Below are 19,626 nucleotides of genomic sequence, written 5' to 3'. Positions count from 1 at the left end.
TGTTTCGCGTGTGATTTTCAAAAAAAAATAAAAATAAAATGGATATCGTACTTTCAAATCTACAAAAAAACGACGTGAAAGTACACGATCTATTCAGTAAGTTGTTATTTATCAAATATGTACGTATTTGTGTATTTCAGTTGAATGTTTCATATCATGGCACATCCGCAACAATGATTTCACCCAAAATTCTATCTATTACAATTGAGATAATGCAAATCATTTCAGTCAGCATATGGAAATTTTTCCACCACAGGAGAGCAGTTCACTAAAAGCCTGCAATAAAAAGCTTATATTCATCACAACATTAAACGTATCAAGTTTTTACTCGAATGTGCTGGGAACACCAGTATAATCGATCCATACAATCCGAAATACCTTTATAAAATTATTCAACGGTTGTAATAGCAGCTTTCACAATGGTCGTATTTATTTTTCTCTTTTCGTTGTACGTTTACAGAACGCTCGGTAATTTTTGACTAATCGTCAGCTTTGTAAATTTACAAAACGCTCGGTAATTCGTGACGAATAGTCAGCATTGTAAATACCGACTCATGCAGTAATTTTTGATGAACACTTTGTAAATTTTTACTGAGCTATCTTCTACGTTTGACGTTTCAGCGAGAATGAAAAATTACCGAACACTCGTCAAGCAAATAAATCACTGAACAGATTGCTGATGGCTCAGCTGTTGAGAACTCGTTAAAAAGATTGCTGAGTTCGGTAAAAGAAACTAAGTGTGTGTACAATTTGCACATTATTCGCGTTGAAAAAGATTTTGAAGGCTGTTCGCACTTATGTGAGCTCTCATATGTAATTGTCAAAATGTACGTGATGACAGAAGCAAAAATATTTCCTTTCTTCTTTTTCGCACGCAAAAACCAAACAAATATCAGTAACACCGTCAACGCGAATTCCTGATGTTAGCAAAAACTTCGTTCGAGTCATGCATGCGCTACAGCAAGAAGATAGTTACACGCTATCAGAAAACGACGCATGTGCGTGTTCTCTGTTTTGAGTGTAGTATTCGTTTCTCCCTACCATGGTGTAACCAATCACTCAAAATATTTTTCACATTATAATTACCGGAAAAGTTATGTGAATATTTTCCACTGTTATTTTCATGTAGATTTTACGTGATTGTCATTTGAGTTCTTCATGAACTGGTGAGATTATTCATCCTGTGAATCTTATTCAGTAGACATATGCATTTCATGTGAATTTCACGTAGAATGTAACTACCGGTAGAGAGTGAAAAGCATTTGATTGTCTGATAGGTTTTACGTTTTATACAACGTATAATTTGCAATTGTGGTTTCCTAAACTAATAAAATAAATTATAGTGTGCCATAAAAAAGCCTTTTATTAGAACAAACATTTCGATTTTGTACATTCAGCAGAAATACATAGTGTTGAATCTTTTTTGTCCTGCTTCTACTCTTAACTTACATACAGAATAACGAATTACAGATCAAGCTTAGCATAAAATAATTAATTAATAAAAGATTACTTAAAACTAGGCGAAAACGTAACAGATGCTCAATCTTCACTATCACTTTCCTCTTCTGTGTCGCTGTTTGCTTGTAGCAAAGCGGTTTCGTTCTCTTTTCCCGCATCATCAGTGATCATACATTCAGCAACTAAAAACGGATAAACAGATAAAAAAGGTGTAAAATACACGAAAAATATATATATGAACAGATAAATTACTTGCAACGGAAGTGATCTTTTTTTTTTATCTCCGGTGAACGGTCGAGCAGCGCAACCCCTTGGCTTCACAACGCTTCTTAGAATTTCTCGTGACTGACTTGAAAAAATGTTCCATCAATTTGACGTTAAAGCAATTGAATTGATACCCTTGACGATTTCGAAAAATGTGTTGAGAACGTTTTTATACAAACGTAGTGCACATTTTGGGTTTTCATTTTTGCTTGCACCGGTCCATGAACATTTCAACATTAGCTTTCGATCAAAAAAATGATCAACAAGCTCGTAGCATGTATTTTGCCCATTGACTGTATCTGCAACATTGCTTATCTTGTCCATCATATATTTTTTCTGAAAAGTATTGAAAGATGTGTTGAGAAAGTTATACACATTTTTAAAGTTGAACAGCTAGATTTGTTGAAGTAAATATTTTTAGGTTCTTCTATGATAAATAATTACAATTTTACTCAATCTGCACTTACCACGTTTTCTGTATATAGATGATCTTCGAGCTTCGAATCCAGCTCTTGTAATTGTTCGATAGTGCAAACTAATGAAAATGAAAAGTTCTTTGATACAACGCTTGTGGGCCGTATTGAATTTTGCAAATGCAGGATTTTAGTGTCGAAGTCACTTTTTATAACTGATATAGTTCTGGTGACCAAACTTTCCATCGTCTGCTGCACAGTAGAAATAATTTCGTTTTTTGCCATGTCAATCTTTTGCATAACGTCGTTCATTGTTACCTGCCGACACACATAAAGATAAAGTTGGATTAGATGGAAGTAATTTCGAATGCCTTTTGCTATCAACCCTCGCACAACATAAAGCAGCATCCCGTAAATGATGTAGCTTTTTTATTTTTTTTTTCACCACCGACCCCCAACTCAACCCAGGTGGGCCCTCAAAACGTAGCATTTCGTCACAAAGTTGCAGACCCCCCTTAGATAATGACGTAGCTTTATAACATTATTTTTCTATTGCCAATGCATGTATGTTACATTGTATCATTAATAAATACTAAAAGACAAGAAAGTATAAAAAGGCTAAGAAGAAACAAAATAATAATTAAAAAAAAAAACAAAATAAACAAAATTATTTCATTATACCTAGTATCAGTAAGAATTCAAGCATAAAATCTTAGATTTACAAAGAAGTTGATATTTAAGCTGTTTTTTTTTTCTAGTTTCATAATTGCTATGTAGCTTGACTTGACCCTCACCCTCCCCCTCGCCAAATTTCGTCACAAAACTGCAAATTCAGTCACAATGGTTTCGGCGAAAATGTAGACAGTAATGTTATCGCTTTATAAAAAACAATACACTTTTAGACAAAAAATGTATGGGAAGAAAACTACGTAAATGTTATTATAAATTGATGTCTCTAAAATCTCATTCCTAAAGAGAATTACCGTACAGGTGCTCAAAAAGCAATCCATCAAAAACATAAAAAAATATCTGTGAGTGTGAAAATGCACTGAGAGGAAGAGCCCTAAAATGTAATGTTATGTATGAGTCGCTCTTCATATCGTCGGTTTCGTGCAACACTGGCACAACTCAAAAATCATAGTTTTGAGGAATACGCGTTTGAAAATTTATGTTTTCGATTTTCAAGAAAACTCTGAAGTTTAAAATTATCAATCCTTATTTAACACTTTTGGGTCTATTATGCACATATTATGAGCACGTTGTCCAAGTTAAAACCTTATTTTTACTAACTTTATGGAGAAATTTCGATTTGTGCAGCAAAGGCACTTCTACTCATAACTCTGGATTTTTCGGGAATTTGGAAACCAGGTTTCGTGGGATGAAACTTAACTAGATTTTGCATTGTTTACCATCAAAAACTAAAAAAATGCAAAATTTTATGTTGCGCCAGTGTTGCACGAAGCCGACGATATAGTTACTCACATGTTCATCGCGGTCAAATAGTGGGTCAAATGCACGATCTTCACTCCGGTGTATAATTGCAGTACTGGGACCAGGTAGCGTATAAGAAGTAGCAATTGGTTGCTCTGTTTCGAATCCTTCTATGGGTTCGCAAACCAAATTATCAACACTTAACGCAGACGTGTTTTCGATGGTAACAAACGTCGTTGAAGTACTTGAAAATGAAAATGTAAAATTATTTAGACATGATACAACATAATGTGCTAAAAACCCTCATTTTCTAGCAAATGGTTTAAGTCAAATTCTTGAATTGATGTTGTTGCTTTTTTCAGCCTTTTCTTTGGTGGTGCAGGTGTATCGGAGGTATCCGTTGTTATGTCAGATAGAAATGCAGCTTCCTTTTCTGCCTCATCAAATGTTGGAATGTACTGCCTTTTGATTACACAAGGAATCTTACCTTAGTTAGATTCTGGTTTTGAAGACGCCGTTTTTCTTAGGCGATCGGGTTTTTTAGGAGGCCAGAGAAGAAATTTCCCGTCAATCCATTGATGCGGAACCACAGTTACCACTGGCTTACTGGCTTCGACGGTTTGTACCACACAGAAGTAATGTCCTGTAAATCGAAGATTTTCACTAATTAGCGCATAGGTTGATCTGACTTTATATTTAAAATAACCTTGCATCACGTAAATTGTAGTTTATTTGCCAAAAAAAAAACAACGAAAAAAGAACCAATAAACGAAAAGACACTGGAGTTTGAAGCTGCGGAATAACAATGAAGACCAGAGATGCCATATGTTCTTGAAAAATGTCTGCGTCTGCAAATATATGCACACATTTTGAGAAAGTCTGCGCAAATATAAGAAGACACTGACAAAAATCTGCAGAAACTATGAAAAAATTGCAAATATCTGCAAATCAATAAAAATTTGCAATCGAACTCTAACATTCTGCATTTTGCAGACAAATCTGCATATCTGATATCCCTGCTGAAGACTGAACAGCGATTCAGCAATGGTCAGGGATGCCAGAATATTTGGATTGAACAGACGCAACAAATTTATGCGCAATTATCAGAATATACAAGAAAATCAAGGTTTGTCGTAGAAATATGAGAAATATATTGTAAAATTTCAACAAAATAGAGAAGATCGATCTAGACGAGTCGATTGCTGATACAATTTGGTCAATTACAAAAGAATAGACAGAAAAAAAAGAACAGACAGAATTCAATTAAATGGATTTTTTCCTGAATTTTTCCCAATGCTAATACCCAACACTACATAATTTATTACTTGGCAACTGTTACTTATTATCGAGCTACATTTGTTTAAAATTTAAAGCAATACAAAAAAACACGATAAATAAAAATATTTATAAAAAGTACAAACGGAGTGGTACATTTTACAGAAACGTTAAAAATAAACGTGACGAGTATAAAAAATTTCTGGAAATAGCATTGAGAGGAGAAAACAGCAATAGAAAATATACACCGGAAAAAAACACCAAAACAACCCGAAGTGGAATCTTCACCGAGTAAGTAAATGACATTGCTTTTAAAAATTGGTTTTTGATTTGGTTTCTTTGTGAAATATAGGCTCGTCGGGGCACGAAATAGCTTCAAAATCAAGCGAAAGTTCAACAAGCCTAGCCGAGGAGCTGTTTGAGCCAGAAACATCTATAAACTCCGATGTTATTGAATCGTTCGAAACAAATAAGTTAGAAAACTCGAAAAGCTTCAATTCGAATTCAATTTCTGATCGATTACGTTCTTGGGCAATCGATTTCAACATTACACATCGTGCATTGAGAGAGCTTCTAAAGATAATTCGACAAGAATATGGTGATGTCAATATTTCACTAGACCCACGTACTTTTTTGGAATCGCCTCAGCAGATAGGAAGGTCAATTAAAACTGTTCCGGGTGGTCAGTATTGGCACCAAGGGCTCGAGGTGTGTTTGAAAAACTGTTTTAGACATCTTTCCGAGGATATTCAAATAGAGCTCAATGTCAATATAGATGGACTACCGATCCATAGAAGTTCAAGGTTCCAATTTTGGCCTATACTTTTTAACATACATGAAATGCAGCATATTCCACCAATGGCTGTAGGGATATTTTTGGGAAAAGTCAAACCGAAAAGTTTGACAGATTTTTTATCACCTTTCGTTGTTGAACTAATTGACATCCTGCCGAGAGGAGTTTCTGTAAACGAACATACAATTAAAATGAGAATAAGAAGCTTTATATGTGATTCTCCCGCTCGTGCGTTTATCAAAGGTAAAGATTAGCATGATATTTCGAATTTTGGTTTTGTTTGTATAAAGATGATCGTACTAAGAGAACAGTATAGTCCCAGATAAAGTTTTTGACGTAGGACTACGTCTAACCGCACTATATCGAGATACATTCTGAGGAAACTAAAAACCAAGATGTAACGTCGGAATGAAAGATTTCAAACGGTAATACTGATGTAACCACATGATGGATCACAATAATCAATATGTCGTTGGATTGATAAAATGATGGACAATTTTGTGATTCTTCATATATCATTGTTACCTAATTGTTAAACAGTGAAAATTGATGAAAAGTTTCAAGGTCGTATTTTTACGAACAATGTACCAATCACATGCGAGCACTCCTGGCACAGACTTCATGAGTGGACACCAACTGCTTGCTATGACAACCTCTATTCAGTGGCAAAAAAAAATTGGACAGAACCTCCCCGTCCCAACAGGTCAACTGATATTTGCTTCTATGAACCTAGACTATTTTGATGTCTTGAAAGTAAAGCTCTTTCGGAAAGTTCATACACAGGCAACAGTACTGCACCGAGCCATGTATGAGAAGACGGTCGCTCGTCGTCAGTGCAGTAGCACTCGATTGCCATTTGTGTGCAGTCAAGCCAAGTGGAAACAGTGTAGCTGCTGTCGACGTACAGTGGTGCGTGTTCGCACACTACGCTGTGCGACCGGGGATAAAATAATTCTGTACGCAACAGTATATCGCGATATTGGATGTTGCATCCAATATGTGATTACAACTGAACGGATTTTGACCTTGATCGAACGACGACGGTTGCCAAAGCATGTGATACAATAATTGGCATATCATTGTATATTGTACGATGAACATAAATTAGTAAAAAGTTCAGTTGAAATCCACTTCTTCTAGTTCAGTTTCGCAGCTTTCAACCAATCACGAGCTCGCTTTATATAGCTGCAACAGATGTTTTGTCATCGTTTTAAAGTGCTTATTGTGTTACTACCCCTGAACAGATTTCAAACACCGATGTCTTAATCGACAGGTAGAATATTGCGAAAGATTGTTATATAATAATTAAAATATCTCTTCAACAAAAGTTGTGTTAACATTCTACTAATCAGAAGCTTGCTACCCCGTTGCTCGTTTCCTTTTGGTTGTCGTGACGAGTAGATGGCATTTGAACTACAACCGTAGTGATTTTCTTATACATGTTTAATGATAAAAACTTCTTTCAAATTCCTAAAATTAGAAGTTGCATTGGGTTGCTGTCTTTTTTAATTCTACACTCTGTTTTTCTCAGATTTATTTAAATGACCAACTATAGTCTATTTGCAAGACAACAGAAAACCAATATGCTTCGTAAAGATTTTTAAACAGATAGTTCAGATAGCTCGTTTAAGCTGTACTGATGGTTTTATTTTTCCAGTTAAATAAATTTAATTCAATATGACAATCCTAGTTGCATTACGCGGTTGTGGTATAGAGAAAACCCAAATTATATGCATCTTGACGTTAGGTTTCAAACATTCATATTCGTATTTTTCAATTACAAAAATATTACATCAGCATCTGCAAGAAAATATTACTAAACATATAAAGACAACCTGTCGCACAACACAACATATAAACACAACCGTGTAAAGATACTAAACATATGAACACAACCTGTCATTGCCAGACTTGTAATTGAACAACATTATGCAAACATCAGTTGGAGAGGTTAATGTTGTTTATCAAACCGAGCTAGGTTTATTCTTGAAGGAAACAGCCGGATGACTTTTAAATATGGCATTTTGTTGTTTGTTTTTTCATTGGTATCATAAAACTGATTAATTTTTTTCTGGTTCTGCCTAATGAATAAATGTTTCAATTGGCCAAAAATGAAAAAAATGACTGTGACATGTTACATCCTCATAAATTCCAATGTCAATTTCAAAATTTTTGTGAATATAGATTTTCTACTAAAAACTGCAACTCTTTATCGTCACTTTTCCAACGAACTTGTAAATACAGGATTTTTTTATGTGACTTCTTTGCTAAGCAGTTGTATGAAACTGACAATGATACTGCTTTGAAATCGGTGAGTGAGCTATCTTTTACAGGCGCAATTGAAGATGAAAGTAAGTTTGCTTTCTACTAAATCGTTCTTAATTAAGACCTATATAAAAAATTGCCTTTTCGCGTGTTGAAGAAATTTGACTGCATTAGGATGAAAGGTATTCATCAATGTTAAAAACAGTGTTTATTTCTTCTTAAATAGATGTCTGCAAACAAATAATCTAAATTATTTTTAAAAATAAACGCTTTTCTTTTTATGACTTTCTGGTGGCATATGACCTTAACAATATGTGACTTCTTTGCTAAGCAGTTGCATGAAACTGACAATGATACTGCTTTGAAATCGGTGAGTGAGCTATCTTTTACAGGCGCAATTGAAGATGAAAGTAAGTTTGCTTTCTACTAAATCGTTCTTAATTAAGACCTATATAAAAAATTGCCTTTTCGCGTGTTGAAGAAATTTGACTGCATTAGGATGAAAGGTATTCATCAATGTTAAAAACAGTGTTTATTTCTTCTTAAATAGATGTCTGCAAACAAATAATCTAAATTATTTTTAAAAATAAACGCTTTTCTTTTTATGACTTTCTGGTGGCATATGACCTTAACAATATGTGGCCACCAATGAACTAGTTTTAGGATTGTAAGTTGTTAGAGGTGTCGTTTGATGGATTAAGGCTCAATAATCTGAAAGTATTCGGAACGCAACGTCCGCATGAAGCCTTCAACGACCTAGACACTTGATATGACCCTTCCGAGTAATTAGAGGTATAGCACGGCATTGCTTTGATCATGTCTATTTTGGTTTCGGTTTCGGCAACATAATGGACAAAATGCCTTTCTCTTGGTGGTTGTTGAGTTTGAATTGTTTAAAACCAAAACAAGAGAACTATAAATTATGATTAAACATAACCGCTCGTTTTTGGCTTTTGTGTGCCGTGTCGAGAGTGAAACGTGGTCAAATCGAACAAAGTCTAAATTCTCTAAATAAAATATAAAACTATCGTAGTCCTACGTCAAACATGCGGTCGTATCTTGGATACCACCCTCGTACTATTACCCAATCTGCTCTTGTAATTTATTTTTATCAAACTTTTGAATTCAAGGTGTAACGAACTTCAATGGAATTAATGGATGCCATAAATGCACGATTGAAGGAGAGTATTCATATAATTCCCGAACCGTCATTTTTCCAAGTCTGAACTGTACTCTGCGAACTGATAAGAAATTCCGTATGAAGGAATACGGCAGGCATCACAAGGAGGATACACCACTATTAAGAATACCTGGCTTAAATATGATAGAAGACTTTATTGTAGCGGATTCTCTTCATCTGTTGGAGCTAGGTATAATGAAGCGATGCCTCATAGGATGGCGAGATGGTACACTAGAATTCGCAGGAAAACTATGTTCTGGTGACATAGAAAACCTCGACAAAATGATTTTAGAAACCCGATTACCTTCGGAAATACATCGTTCCATGCGGGGAATGGACTGCTTGGCGTTTTGGAAAGGCGTAGAATGGAGATCATTTCTGAACTATGTTGGTGTTGTTGTTTTAAAAGATATTCTGAGTAGCCATGTGTACGAACACTTTTTGCTCCTTTTTGTAGCTGTTACAATTTGTTCATGTAGCATTTATAAAGATTACCGACCGATAGCGCAACAAACTTTTGAACGCTACATCATAGAATTCAAAAATATATATGGAGAAGAATACCTAACCAGTAATGTCCTTAACTTAGAACACATAGTTGAAGATGTGAATAGCTTTGGACCACTGCCTTCAATATCATCCTATCCGTTTGAAAATGCGCTATATCAGATCAAAAAGTTGTTACGGCATGGACAAGACAATTTGGAGCAGGTGGCCAACAGACTTTCTGAACAAAGAGCGGCAATACGTACTAAAACTCAGAATAACTACGTCTTTCCTAGAATTAAAAAAGTAGGAGGGTGGTATTCAAGACACGACCGCATGACGTTGACTACCGTATTCTTATATTCCATTAAAACAAATAGTAGAGGGAATTGCAACTCCAGTATTTGTTGCAATTTTATCTAACAGTGCATTTCTGAATGCTGAATACTAGAAGAATGGATCTCTCTTATTTAATCGCTGTCATTTCATACATACCGCATGACGTAGGACTCTATATTTTTCATCTAACAGTGCTTTCTTATTTGCTGACATTAGAGCGCTTTGAAAAATAATTAATAAATAATATAAATGACATATATGGATGAAACCTTATTTATATTGGCATCCCCGCTTCCCAGGTATTCAAATTAGAAAAGCATTTTTTCGTAGTTTAAAATAACAAGAAAAACATAAGAATTAACAAATTCGATGTATTCTTCCTATTTCAGTAGACAGTAATTACGAACATATTTGGTATTTGAGACCAGAACGATTTAAGTGGAAATTCACAGATGGAAAATAATTTGACAGTAAATGAACTTCATGCATGATTAGCTTAGACTCAGCAGCACTAGACAAAACTGCTAGCAAATTACTATAGCTGTAAACCTTTATAACAAAAATCCGTATCGTCCGTATGTCACTGGTGCGGTTTTGGAATCAAAATGATGGGGTGAAATGTTCGAACGGTACGTTTTTTACCAAGGCTTCGTCAGATAAATAAAAAGAAGGAGGGGCTACATAGGTGATGGAATGGTAAGGAAACATTTTTCTTGAAAGCTGCGCTGGCCGCTGTCGTAATATTAACACAAACATGCATTTATGCGAGGTTTTTTCCGCTTGCAGCAGCATTTGGTAAAACAGAAAATTCAATTAGCCGCTTCTGTAACAAAATTTCGAGGCACCAAAAGGGGCCAGGTGCCGAATATATTTTTGTTTTTGGTTAGTCCGTCCAGAATTCCAGCCATTTTAGTATTTTGCAGTGCCATTTATTACTAACAGCCACCAGCATAACGAGTAAAACCGGCACGAGATGACCGGTACTCTTGTCTTTCCTCCTTTCAGCTGCTATCACCTAGCGTCCGCATGTCGCTGGTGCAGTTTTGGAATCAAAATGATGGGGCGCCGGCCGCTGTCGTAAAATTAACACCAACAAAAAGATGCATATTTGCAAGGTTTTATCCGCTAGCAGCAGCATTTTGTAATAAAACAGAAAATTCAATTAGCCGCTTCTGTAACAAAATTTCGAGGCACCAAAAGGGGCCAGGTGCCGAATATATCCATGTTTTTGGTCAGTCCGTCCAGAATTCTTTCAAGATAGCGTCCGTATGTAGCCGGTACGGGTTAGTAATGAAACTGATGGGGTGAAATGTTCGAACGGTACGTTTTATACCAAGGCTTCGTCAGATAAATAAAAAGAAGGTGGGGCTACATAGGTGATGGAATGTAGGGAAAAATTTTTCTTGAAAGCTGCGCCGGCCGCTGTCGTAATATTAACACAAACATGCATTTTTGCATGATTTTTTCCGCTATCAGCAGCATTTGGTAAAACAGAAAATTCAATTAGCCGCTTCTGTAACAAAATTTCAAGGCACCAAAAGGTGCCAGTTGCTGATTATAGTTTCCTGGTTAGTCCGTCCAGAATTCCAGCCATTTAAGTGTTTTGCAGTAGCCATTTACTACTAAAGCCACCAGCATAACGGGTGAAACCGGCACGAGATGACCGGTACTATTTTGTCTTTCCTCCTTTCAGCTGCTAACACCTAGCGCTGTCGTGAAATTAACATCAACATAAACATGCATTTTTGGAAGGTTTTTTTCCGCTAACAGCAGCAATTGTAAAACATAAAATTCAACTAACCGCTTCTATTATAAAACTGCGAGGCACCAAAAGGTGCCAGTTGCCGATTTCTTGTTTACTGGTTTCCGTCCAGAATTCCAGCCATTTTAGTATTTTGCAGTAGCCACCAGCATCACGGGTCAAACCGGCACGAGATGACCGTTACTATTTTGTTTTTCCTCCTTTTAGCTGCTAACACCGAGCGTCCGTATGTATCCGGTACGGTTTAGTAATGAAACTGATGGGGTGAAATGTTCGAACGATACGTTTTATACCGAGGCTTCGTCAGATAATTAGAAAGAAGGCGGGGCTACATAGATGATGGAATGGTAGAGACAAATGTTTCTTGAAAGCTGCGCCGGCCGCTGTCGTAATATTAACACCAACACAAACATGCATTTTTGCAAGGTTTTTTCCGCTAGCAGCAGCATTTGGTAAAACAGAAAATTCAATTAGCCGCTTCTGTACCAAAATTTCGAGGCAACAAAAGGTGCCAGTTGCCGATTATAGTTTCCTGGTTAGTCCGTCCAGAATTCCAGCCATTTAAGTGTTTTGCAGTAGTCATTTACTACTAAAGCCACCAGCATAACGGGTGAAACCGGCACGAGATGACCGGTACTATTTTGTATTTCCTCCTTTCAGCTGCTATCACCTAGCGTCCGCATGTCACTGGTGCGGTTTTGGAATCAGAATTATGGGGCGCCGGCCGCTGTCGCAATATTAACACCAACAAAAAAATGCATATTTGCAAGGTTTTTTCCGCAAGCAGCAGCATAAACATCGGAAACAGAAAGTGACAACAACAATAACAACAAAGTCAGATCGATTGTATCCGTTAGTGTCGACTGTGCTTGGGAAGAGAGGTAGTGATTGGCTGCGCGGTATGATTTAGACAATCGATATTAATTACCAATTTTTCAATAGTGTATCTCAAACAAAAGTTTGTTTTTGTTACATAAATTTAACCGTAAAAGAATTTCTGATCGATTGATGCCAAAACCTCGAAAACCTGATTATAGATGACTGCAAAATAAGCGCTCAAAACCTGACCACTTTTCTCTGGTTTTCCCTGGTTGAATTACTAGATTTTCAAATTCAGGGGCCTAACTTCGATAGAGACGTTAGTCAACGTCAAAAAAAGGTGAAGTTGTGTCTTGTCGCCTTAGCGAAGACTTTATTTTAGACAACAAATTCAAAAATTCTTGGTTTTTGACAAAACGCTTTGATATAGTTCATATGACGTCAGCAGTAATAAATGAAAATAGTGAAATAATTGTAAAAGGCGAGAAAGTATCCAGAATACATCTTTTTTTTTCTAAGCCTATACGCTCTACGTATTTGCATGTTTATATCGCTAACATTGTTCATTTAGAGAACGAGAAATCATACAGTATCAGTGATATTTTTTGTAAATTAGTGGCAGTTAAGTATAAGTGTGACGATATTGTTTTTATTTCTCTTCAGCATACTTTACCTAGAAACTAATAGTCTTACTAAGAGTTTTGTAATAAAGTTATCTAAAAAATATATGTAGTATACTGATACTCTTCGCATATCCGTTCCATATCGATTTTTGATGTTTTTGTTTTTTGTGGAAATGTGTTTAAAATCATTTCAAGTTTATAAAAAAAATAGTATAATAGTAAACTTTATTCGTATAATTTTAAAAATCAAACTTTGTTTGTCTCACTGATGTCTTGAAGTGTCCATTTTTGAACCATACTATGCGATGGTAATGGTTATTCTGAAACAAAATCTAATCATACTCATATAACATAAATTTAATAATTTACTCGCATGTCGCACTGTTTCGCATACTACTCATTCGTTTTATCACACATGTTTAAAACCTCTCTCTTTTCCCTAAAATGTGGACGTAATTTTTAAACAAACCTATACTACCATACCCTCTTGTTGCACTTTTTTTTTTAAACCATCTCCCGCGGAGAAATCTATCTCTTATTACTTATTAACTGCATGCACGGCTACCAACTGTATAGCATATTGATGATCGATCTAACCATATTTAATAGTTTCGAGTATAAATTTTGAATTGAAATCAAAGTTTAGATGTCTGGTGATGCGATATGGCAGAACACACAGGAAAAAGGGTAATAAATAATTGATGATTATGACAAAACAATGGGAAAAGTGTGGTATCGAACTATTTCAGTAGCAGTATTCTTCGAGGGGTATTGCATTAGAAGGCCGTAGAAAACCTACCGAAGAGAACCGCTGCCGAAGTTGCCTGATAACCTGGTGCAACACTTTTCGTTACGAGACGGTTATCAAATAATTAGTTGATCAGATCGAAAATTATTCGCATGTCAGTCACATATGTCATGCTGTATGTCAGTCACATTGCTGTCATATTAATAGAAAAATATATTTTATGTAATTTTTCAGGCCCATTGAATTGAACATACTCAATTTAACCAATTTATAACGAATACTTACTAGAACAAGCCATGCCGACACAAAATAACCGAAAATTAAACAAAAAATTCAATCGACGTTGTCTCCACTTGCCGAAGAGCGGCAGTATATGTATATGTAATTCATTACAACTTTTTCATGTTTGATACACTCTGACATTCTAACTTTTATGCGTATTATTCTGCTTTGTTCAGTTCTCTTTTATAATATGTCAAAACTGATGACATCACTCTCCGTACGGCTGCTTTCTGGTAGCATCGATGGTTTATTTTCTTTTCCGCCGTCCCCAGAATCTGCATAAAAGAGTTCGTATTTTTATTCTAAAAAAAACGTTCTATGGTAATAAAATACTCACTATTATCATTATTGAAATATACACGTTTGCCAAAGTAATGGAAACAAACTAATTATCTGGAGCAGCAGCAGATTTCTTTGTTGATCGCCTTGATCGCTGATGAACAGTCGAGCAACGCAATTCCGTAATGTCCCTAAGTTGAAAGATGTTTACTTAGTAACTTAATTGATCAGACTTCATATTCATAATTACCTTGCATCACGAAAACTTAATTTATTTCAATGTAAACTTAATAAACTTGGTAAATAGAGGCAACAAACGGAATAACACTGGGAGCTGAAATCGCGGAACAACACTGAGACTGAACAGACGCTGACACCAGCGTCGCCAGGTCATTTTTTAAAAAATCTGGAAAAGGCAAAAAAAAAATCTGGAAAAAATCTGGCAGTCATTTCGTGGGGTGAAAGTTAAACTTTTTGAATAAAAGTCTTGAGGTACGCAAAATTTTAGGTGACAAAATTGCAAAATTTCGCGCCAAATTTGAAGTGATGACCTTTTTGCGGAACAGAGAAAATAAAATCTGGATAAAATCCGGATCATCCATGAAAAATCTGGATAATTGAACATCAAAGCTGTCTACCTGGATTAATGTTCAAAAATCTGGATAATCCAGATAAATCTGGATACCTGGCAACGCTGGCTGACACCGACATAGCAATGACAAGGGATGCCAGACGAACTGAACTGAACAGACACAACAAATCTATGCGCAATTTTAAAAATATACAAGATAATCAATGTTTCTTGTAGAAATATGGTTAAATTAAACAAAATAGAAAATATCGATTCCGACTAGTCGATTAAATCAATGGATCGATTAATAACAACAGAATAGATAGATTCAGTTAAATGATTTTTTTTCTAAATCTTGCCCAATGTTAACTCATTCACGACACCTTATCTTTAATTGCTGAGTAACTTTTGCATATTGCTTTTTATCAAGCTTATGTTTGAAAATTAACACTGTGAAAACAATGAAGATTGAATAAAATATTTACGAAAAGCATAAAAGGAGCAATAGATTGCACAGAAACGTTAAAAATTAATGTGATGAGTATAATAAATTCCTGTAAACAACATTGAAGAAAGAAAACACCAATGCAGCCGCACGGTACGACAGTTGATTACATCCGCACACGCACTAAAATCCAAGATTTGTAGGCTATTCTTAAAGTCTGGCATGCCTGATTATGTACAATCAACCGGTGCGCTTTGTTTAGAGGTGCATGCAAGAAGCATATATTCCAGGAGTTATGCAATGCCTGTTCAACGTTTATTAGACCAGAACGTTAGGAAGCATATTCACTTTAAACACAGCACACGTCATATTATAGATTAGCCCAGATGCATTAATCGATGACTGCCAAGCAATGGACCACAAGTTCGAATCTCACCAGCAACCCAAAAAAGGATGGTTTTTAAAGGTCGGCATAGCTTTCTAATGTAAATCAAAAACTTTACCCATGGTATTTCCATAAGTAAAAAACTAATACAAAGCTAATAATTATTATTATAATAAAAAAATACGAACTTTTTTTTGCATTTTATTTGTGCTAAAAGAGCTCAATTATTGTCGATCAAACTTTTTTCCTCGCTTCTATTCAGCGTGAGCAGCATAAGTGTGCTATATTGCGTGGAATAAACATTTGCAAACATTATTATTAAACACGTGTTTAATAAGAGCATTCCAAAAATCGAGCAACGGTTTAACAGATGTTTAATAAATATTTTATTCGGCAGATCGAACACATGCAGAACAGTAGCCTAATAAATGTTTTCCGATGCATCTGTTCAACGCTGGTTTAACAAGTGTTGAATGAAATATTCTGCTGTTGTTGTTTAAAACCCTCTTCACCGTTCCTAAACAACTTTGTGTCGGATAATTTCTCCAAATTTAACTGAACAATCATCGAACAGAAGTTCTTTATTTTCCATTTCGGTTGTTATTCAACTGTAGCCTAATAAAACTGATTGAGTAAATGTTTAGGCAACAATAATTGTTCCTTGGGGCAAGTTTAATAATCGAAGTAAGCTAGCATGATTATTACTTAAAGCTTATAAAATTTATTATTTTACGTAAAAACGAACCAAAATATTTTGTGAAACGACAATGAATGCAAAAACTGTTAGCGATGAATATTTTTTCGAGCAACTGAAAGGTATCAGTTATAAAAATACTCATCGCAAAAAAATGCTTTTTTTTTCCTTGGTTCAAATTGACAGTCGATGACAGCTCATTCTGGTCCATTTTGACACTTACACAGCTTCGTATCCGTTTCTCCCTCGCCCTCCCAGGGTTACACCATGTGCTTCTCCTCATGGAGTAGAGTGCGTGGATTTTTACCAGTGTGTAATTCAAATGTTATGCCCTTATCTTCATTCATGCTAGAAATGAACTTGTCTATTTACTAAATTTACTTGTCAAACTCGTTAAACTTCGATTACCGAAATCACCGAACAAAACCTTTTTGCAACAATTTTTTTTTCTCAATGCAGCACTACAAACAAACTGTAATTGTTAACATTACATCGTGTTTTGATAACAAATAGATGAGTGATGAAAATCAGAGTGAAGTTACCTGAAGATCAACACAACTTGATACGACATCTCCACCTGTATAATATGTACTTTATTTGTGTGTCGCCGTTGCTGTAGTGTTTTCTTTTTACAACTAGTAAAAATTGTGTTTTTTTTTTTCAACGGAAGCTATAAATAATTCAATCTGAATTTATTTGCGTTCATTCGCATAGCGAAATAAAAAAATGAACTCATCCTCCGGAAGTTCTCGAGGGCCCAGCGCTAGCAGCGGTAAAGAACCCAGCAAGCGCTTTTCGATTCATGATGCCTTTGAGGAAGAAACGGATGAAGTGATCAAAGTGTATGGCTCAACTGTAATTTCAACACCTATGCGAGCAAAAGTTCGATCACCGGAAGATATTACTATTCGTATCCAACACGATCAAAGGTAAGCCTACGGTTCCCCAGTGATGTTTTTTTTTTAATCCGGTGGTGGAGATTTCAAATCAGCGAAGCACATAATGAAATAAATTCACAACATGATTAGTACTTCTTAACATAATATTTTCTACTTTGTCGAGTACATACTGTTAGACTTAGGACTTTTCTTCTTCCGTATCTTCCGCACTCCGTCACACATTTTGCCCTCTACGTATGGCTTTTGGTGTTTCCTACTTTCCATATAAACCTGCACAATTCCCAGGACTCTAAAGTACACCGATGATACCACCTCCAGGGATAGTGACTCGCTAATACAGGAGTATGGCAACCTGTCATCAGACGACACCAACACCTACTGCTGGCGGCATCCAAAAGTCAGAGAAAACTGGAGAACTGTCTTGGCCGCAGCCACTCTGCTAGTCATTGGAACCGGTCTAATAGCGATGGGAGCATATGCAATTGCCGAACCACACAACGGTTCCCAAGCGGCAGTATTTTTCGTGGCTGGTTTCATATGCTTTGTCCCCGGAGCATACCATGTTGTATACATCTGGTTGGCTGCACGTGGCTATCGTGGATTCGATTTTTATCATCTACCCCTTTTTACGTAGGCAGAGAAAAGCGCATATATGCTATATATTTATGACAGATCTTGTGCTCTTACATACATTGTAAGATATTCAATGTGATGCATAGTTTGCATCCTTGTCTGGTAATAAGGATAGTAACAGCTAGAGTTGTAACACGAAGATAAAATTATACTTGAACGCATAATAGAGTCCGAACGTATCTAAAAATAGATCAGAAATCGAATTTATTTTAGGTTGTACATTATTCATGCTTTTTTGTTTTCGAACATTGATCGACCCCATCTACAGAAAAAATTTATGTATAACGCTTAATAATAAAACTAATTTTATATTTGTTATATCTCTTGATGTCCAGGATATATACACTAAAATGTACAAAAGGTGATTTTTTGGATTCAATACGCAATAAATAGATCGAAATTGGCAGAAGGTATCTATAGAAATTAGAATAGAAAAGGATTTGGAGAAAGGACACAGTACTTATCTCACGAGCTCACGCATCGCTCAACGTATCGTTTGATATTGTAGTTGCATTAAATATGAACGGTTCAGACGAACGTATTGTTTGTTGTTTATTCATTTGATAATTTCGAAGTATTAATTTAGTTGTGTAAAAAGCGGTATATATATATATATATATATATATATATATATATATATATATATATATATATATATATATATATATATATATATATATATATATATATATATATATATATATATATATATATATATATATATATATATATATATATATATATATATATATATATATATATATATATATATATATATATATATATATATATATATATATATATATATATATATATATATATATATATATATATATATATATATATATATATATATATATATATATATATATATATATATATATATATATATATATATATATATATATATATATATATATATATATATATATATATATATATATATATATATATATATATATATATATATATATATATATATATATATATATATGTATATGTTTATATATATATATATATATATATATATATATACTTTACAAAATATTCTAACACTGCACAGATTGAAAAATTAAATGTTTCAGACCGCCGCGTCCCCTGCCTGATAGAACCAAGAAACAATTTAATAATGTTATGTACAGTTGAAGACTGACCCTTGTTCATTAAATTATAATTATAATAGATTAGTAGATTGTGGCATGAAGTGATGTCGGTCTCACACTGTACACAACAAGATTAAATACAACACTAAACGTTATTAATGAAATTAGTGAATGCGCGTAATCCGTTTATTTAACGCAGAATATGGGTCAGTAAATTTATATTCATTCTTTCGTATGTTTCGTATGATGATTTCAAGGTTTCTTCTGTTTTCGTAACTGTGATTCATGTCACTGGTTATTTAAAATGCCCTTTTCCGTTAATAGGCAAAACAACAACAATTGAATTCAGTGCCATCGTCCTTTTGATACTCGGATGTTGTGAAGTAAACAAAACCGTTTTATAATAAATCGATAAAAAAGTACGCAGATGGTAGAGGTAACATCTAAAATTAGCATTATGGAAAGCGATTGCCATCACC

The 19,626-nt window shown here is 34.8% G+C and overlaps 1 protein-coding gene and 1 long non-coding RNA gene across 4 annotated transcripts; one reads left to right on the top strand and one right to left on the bottom strand.

Moving 5' to 3' along the window:
• Positions 1-1,412: 1,412 nt before the first annotated feature.
• LOC129723006 (uncharacterized) lies at positions 1,413-14,795 on the bottom strand. Of its 2 annotated transcripts, XR_008727696.1 has the most exons (8): positions 14,668-14,795; positions 14,476-14,608; positions 14,142-14,413; positions 4,054-4,209; positions 3,618-3,810; positions 2,190-2,453; positions 1,711-2,058; positions 1,413-1,640 (listed from the first exon to the last, which is right to left on the bottom strand). It is a non-coding gene; the product is annotated as an uncharacterized LOC129723006 (long non-coding RNA). The 2 variants fall into 2 exon arrangements; XR_008727695.1 differs by lacking the exon at positions 3,618-3,810.
• A 2,079-nt stretch (positions 14,796-16,874) lies between these two features.
• LOC129723005 (transmembrane protein 134) lies at positions 16,875-18,642 on the top strand. 2 transcript variants are annotated; one of them, XM_055676919.1, is made up of 2 exons: positions 16,875-17,441; positions 17,730-18,642. In XM_055676919.1, the coding sequence occupies exons 1-2, from the start codon at positions 17,239-17,241 to the stop codon at positions 18,043-18,045; spliced, it is 519 nt and encodes a 172-aa protein (XP_055532894.1). In that variant the 5' UTR covers positions 16,875-17,238; the 3' UTR covers positions 18,046-18,642. The 2 variants fall into 2 exon arrangements, with proteins under 2 accessions (XP_055532894.1, XP_055532893.1); XM_055676918.1 differs by having other exon boundaries at positions 16,876-17,441; positions 17,697-18,642.
• Positions 18,643-19,626: the final 984 nt, after the last annotated feature.

The sequence above is a fragment of the Wyeomyia smithii genome, chromosome 2 (assembly GCF_029784165.1).
Source record: "Wyeomyia smithii strain HCP4-BCI-WySm-NY-G18 chromosome 2, ASM2978416v1, whole genome shotgun sequence".
Lineage (NCBI taxonomy): Eukaryota > Metazoa > Arthropoda > Insecta > Diptera > Culicidae > Wyeomyia > Wyeomyia smithii.
This window is presented reverse-complemented; position numbering and strand designations above follow the sequence as displayed.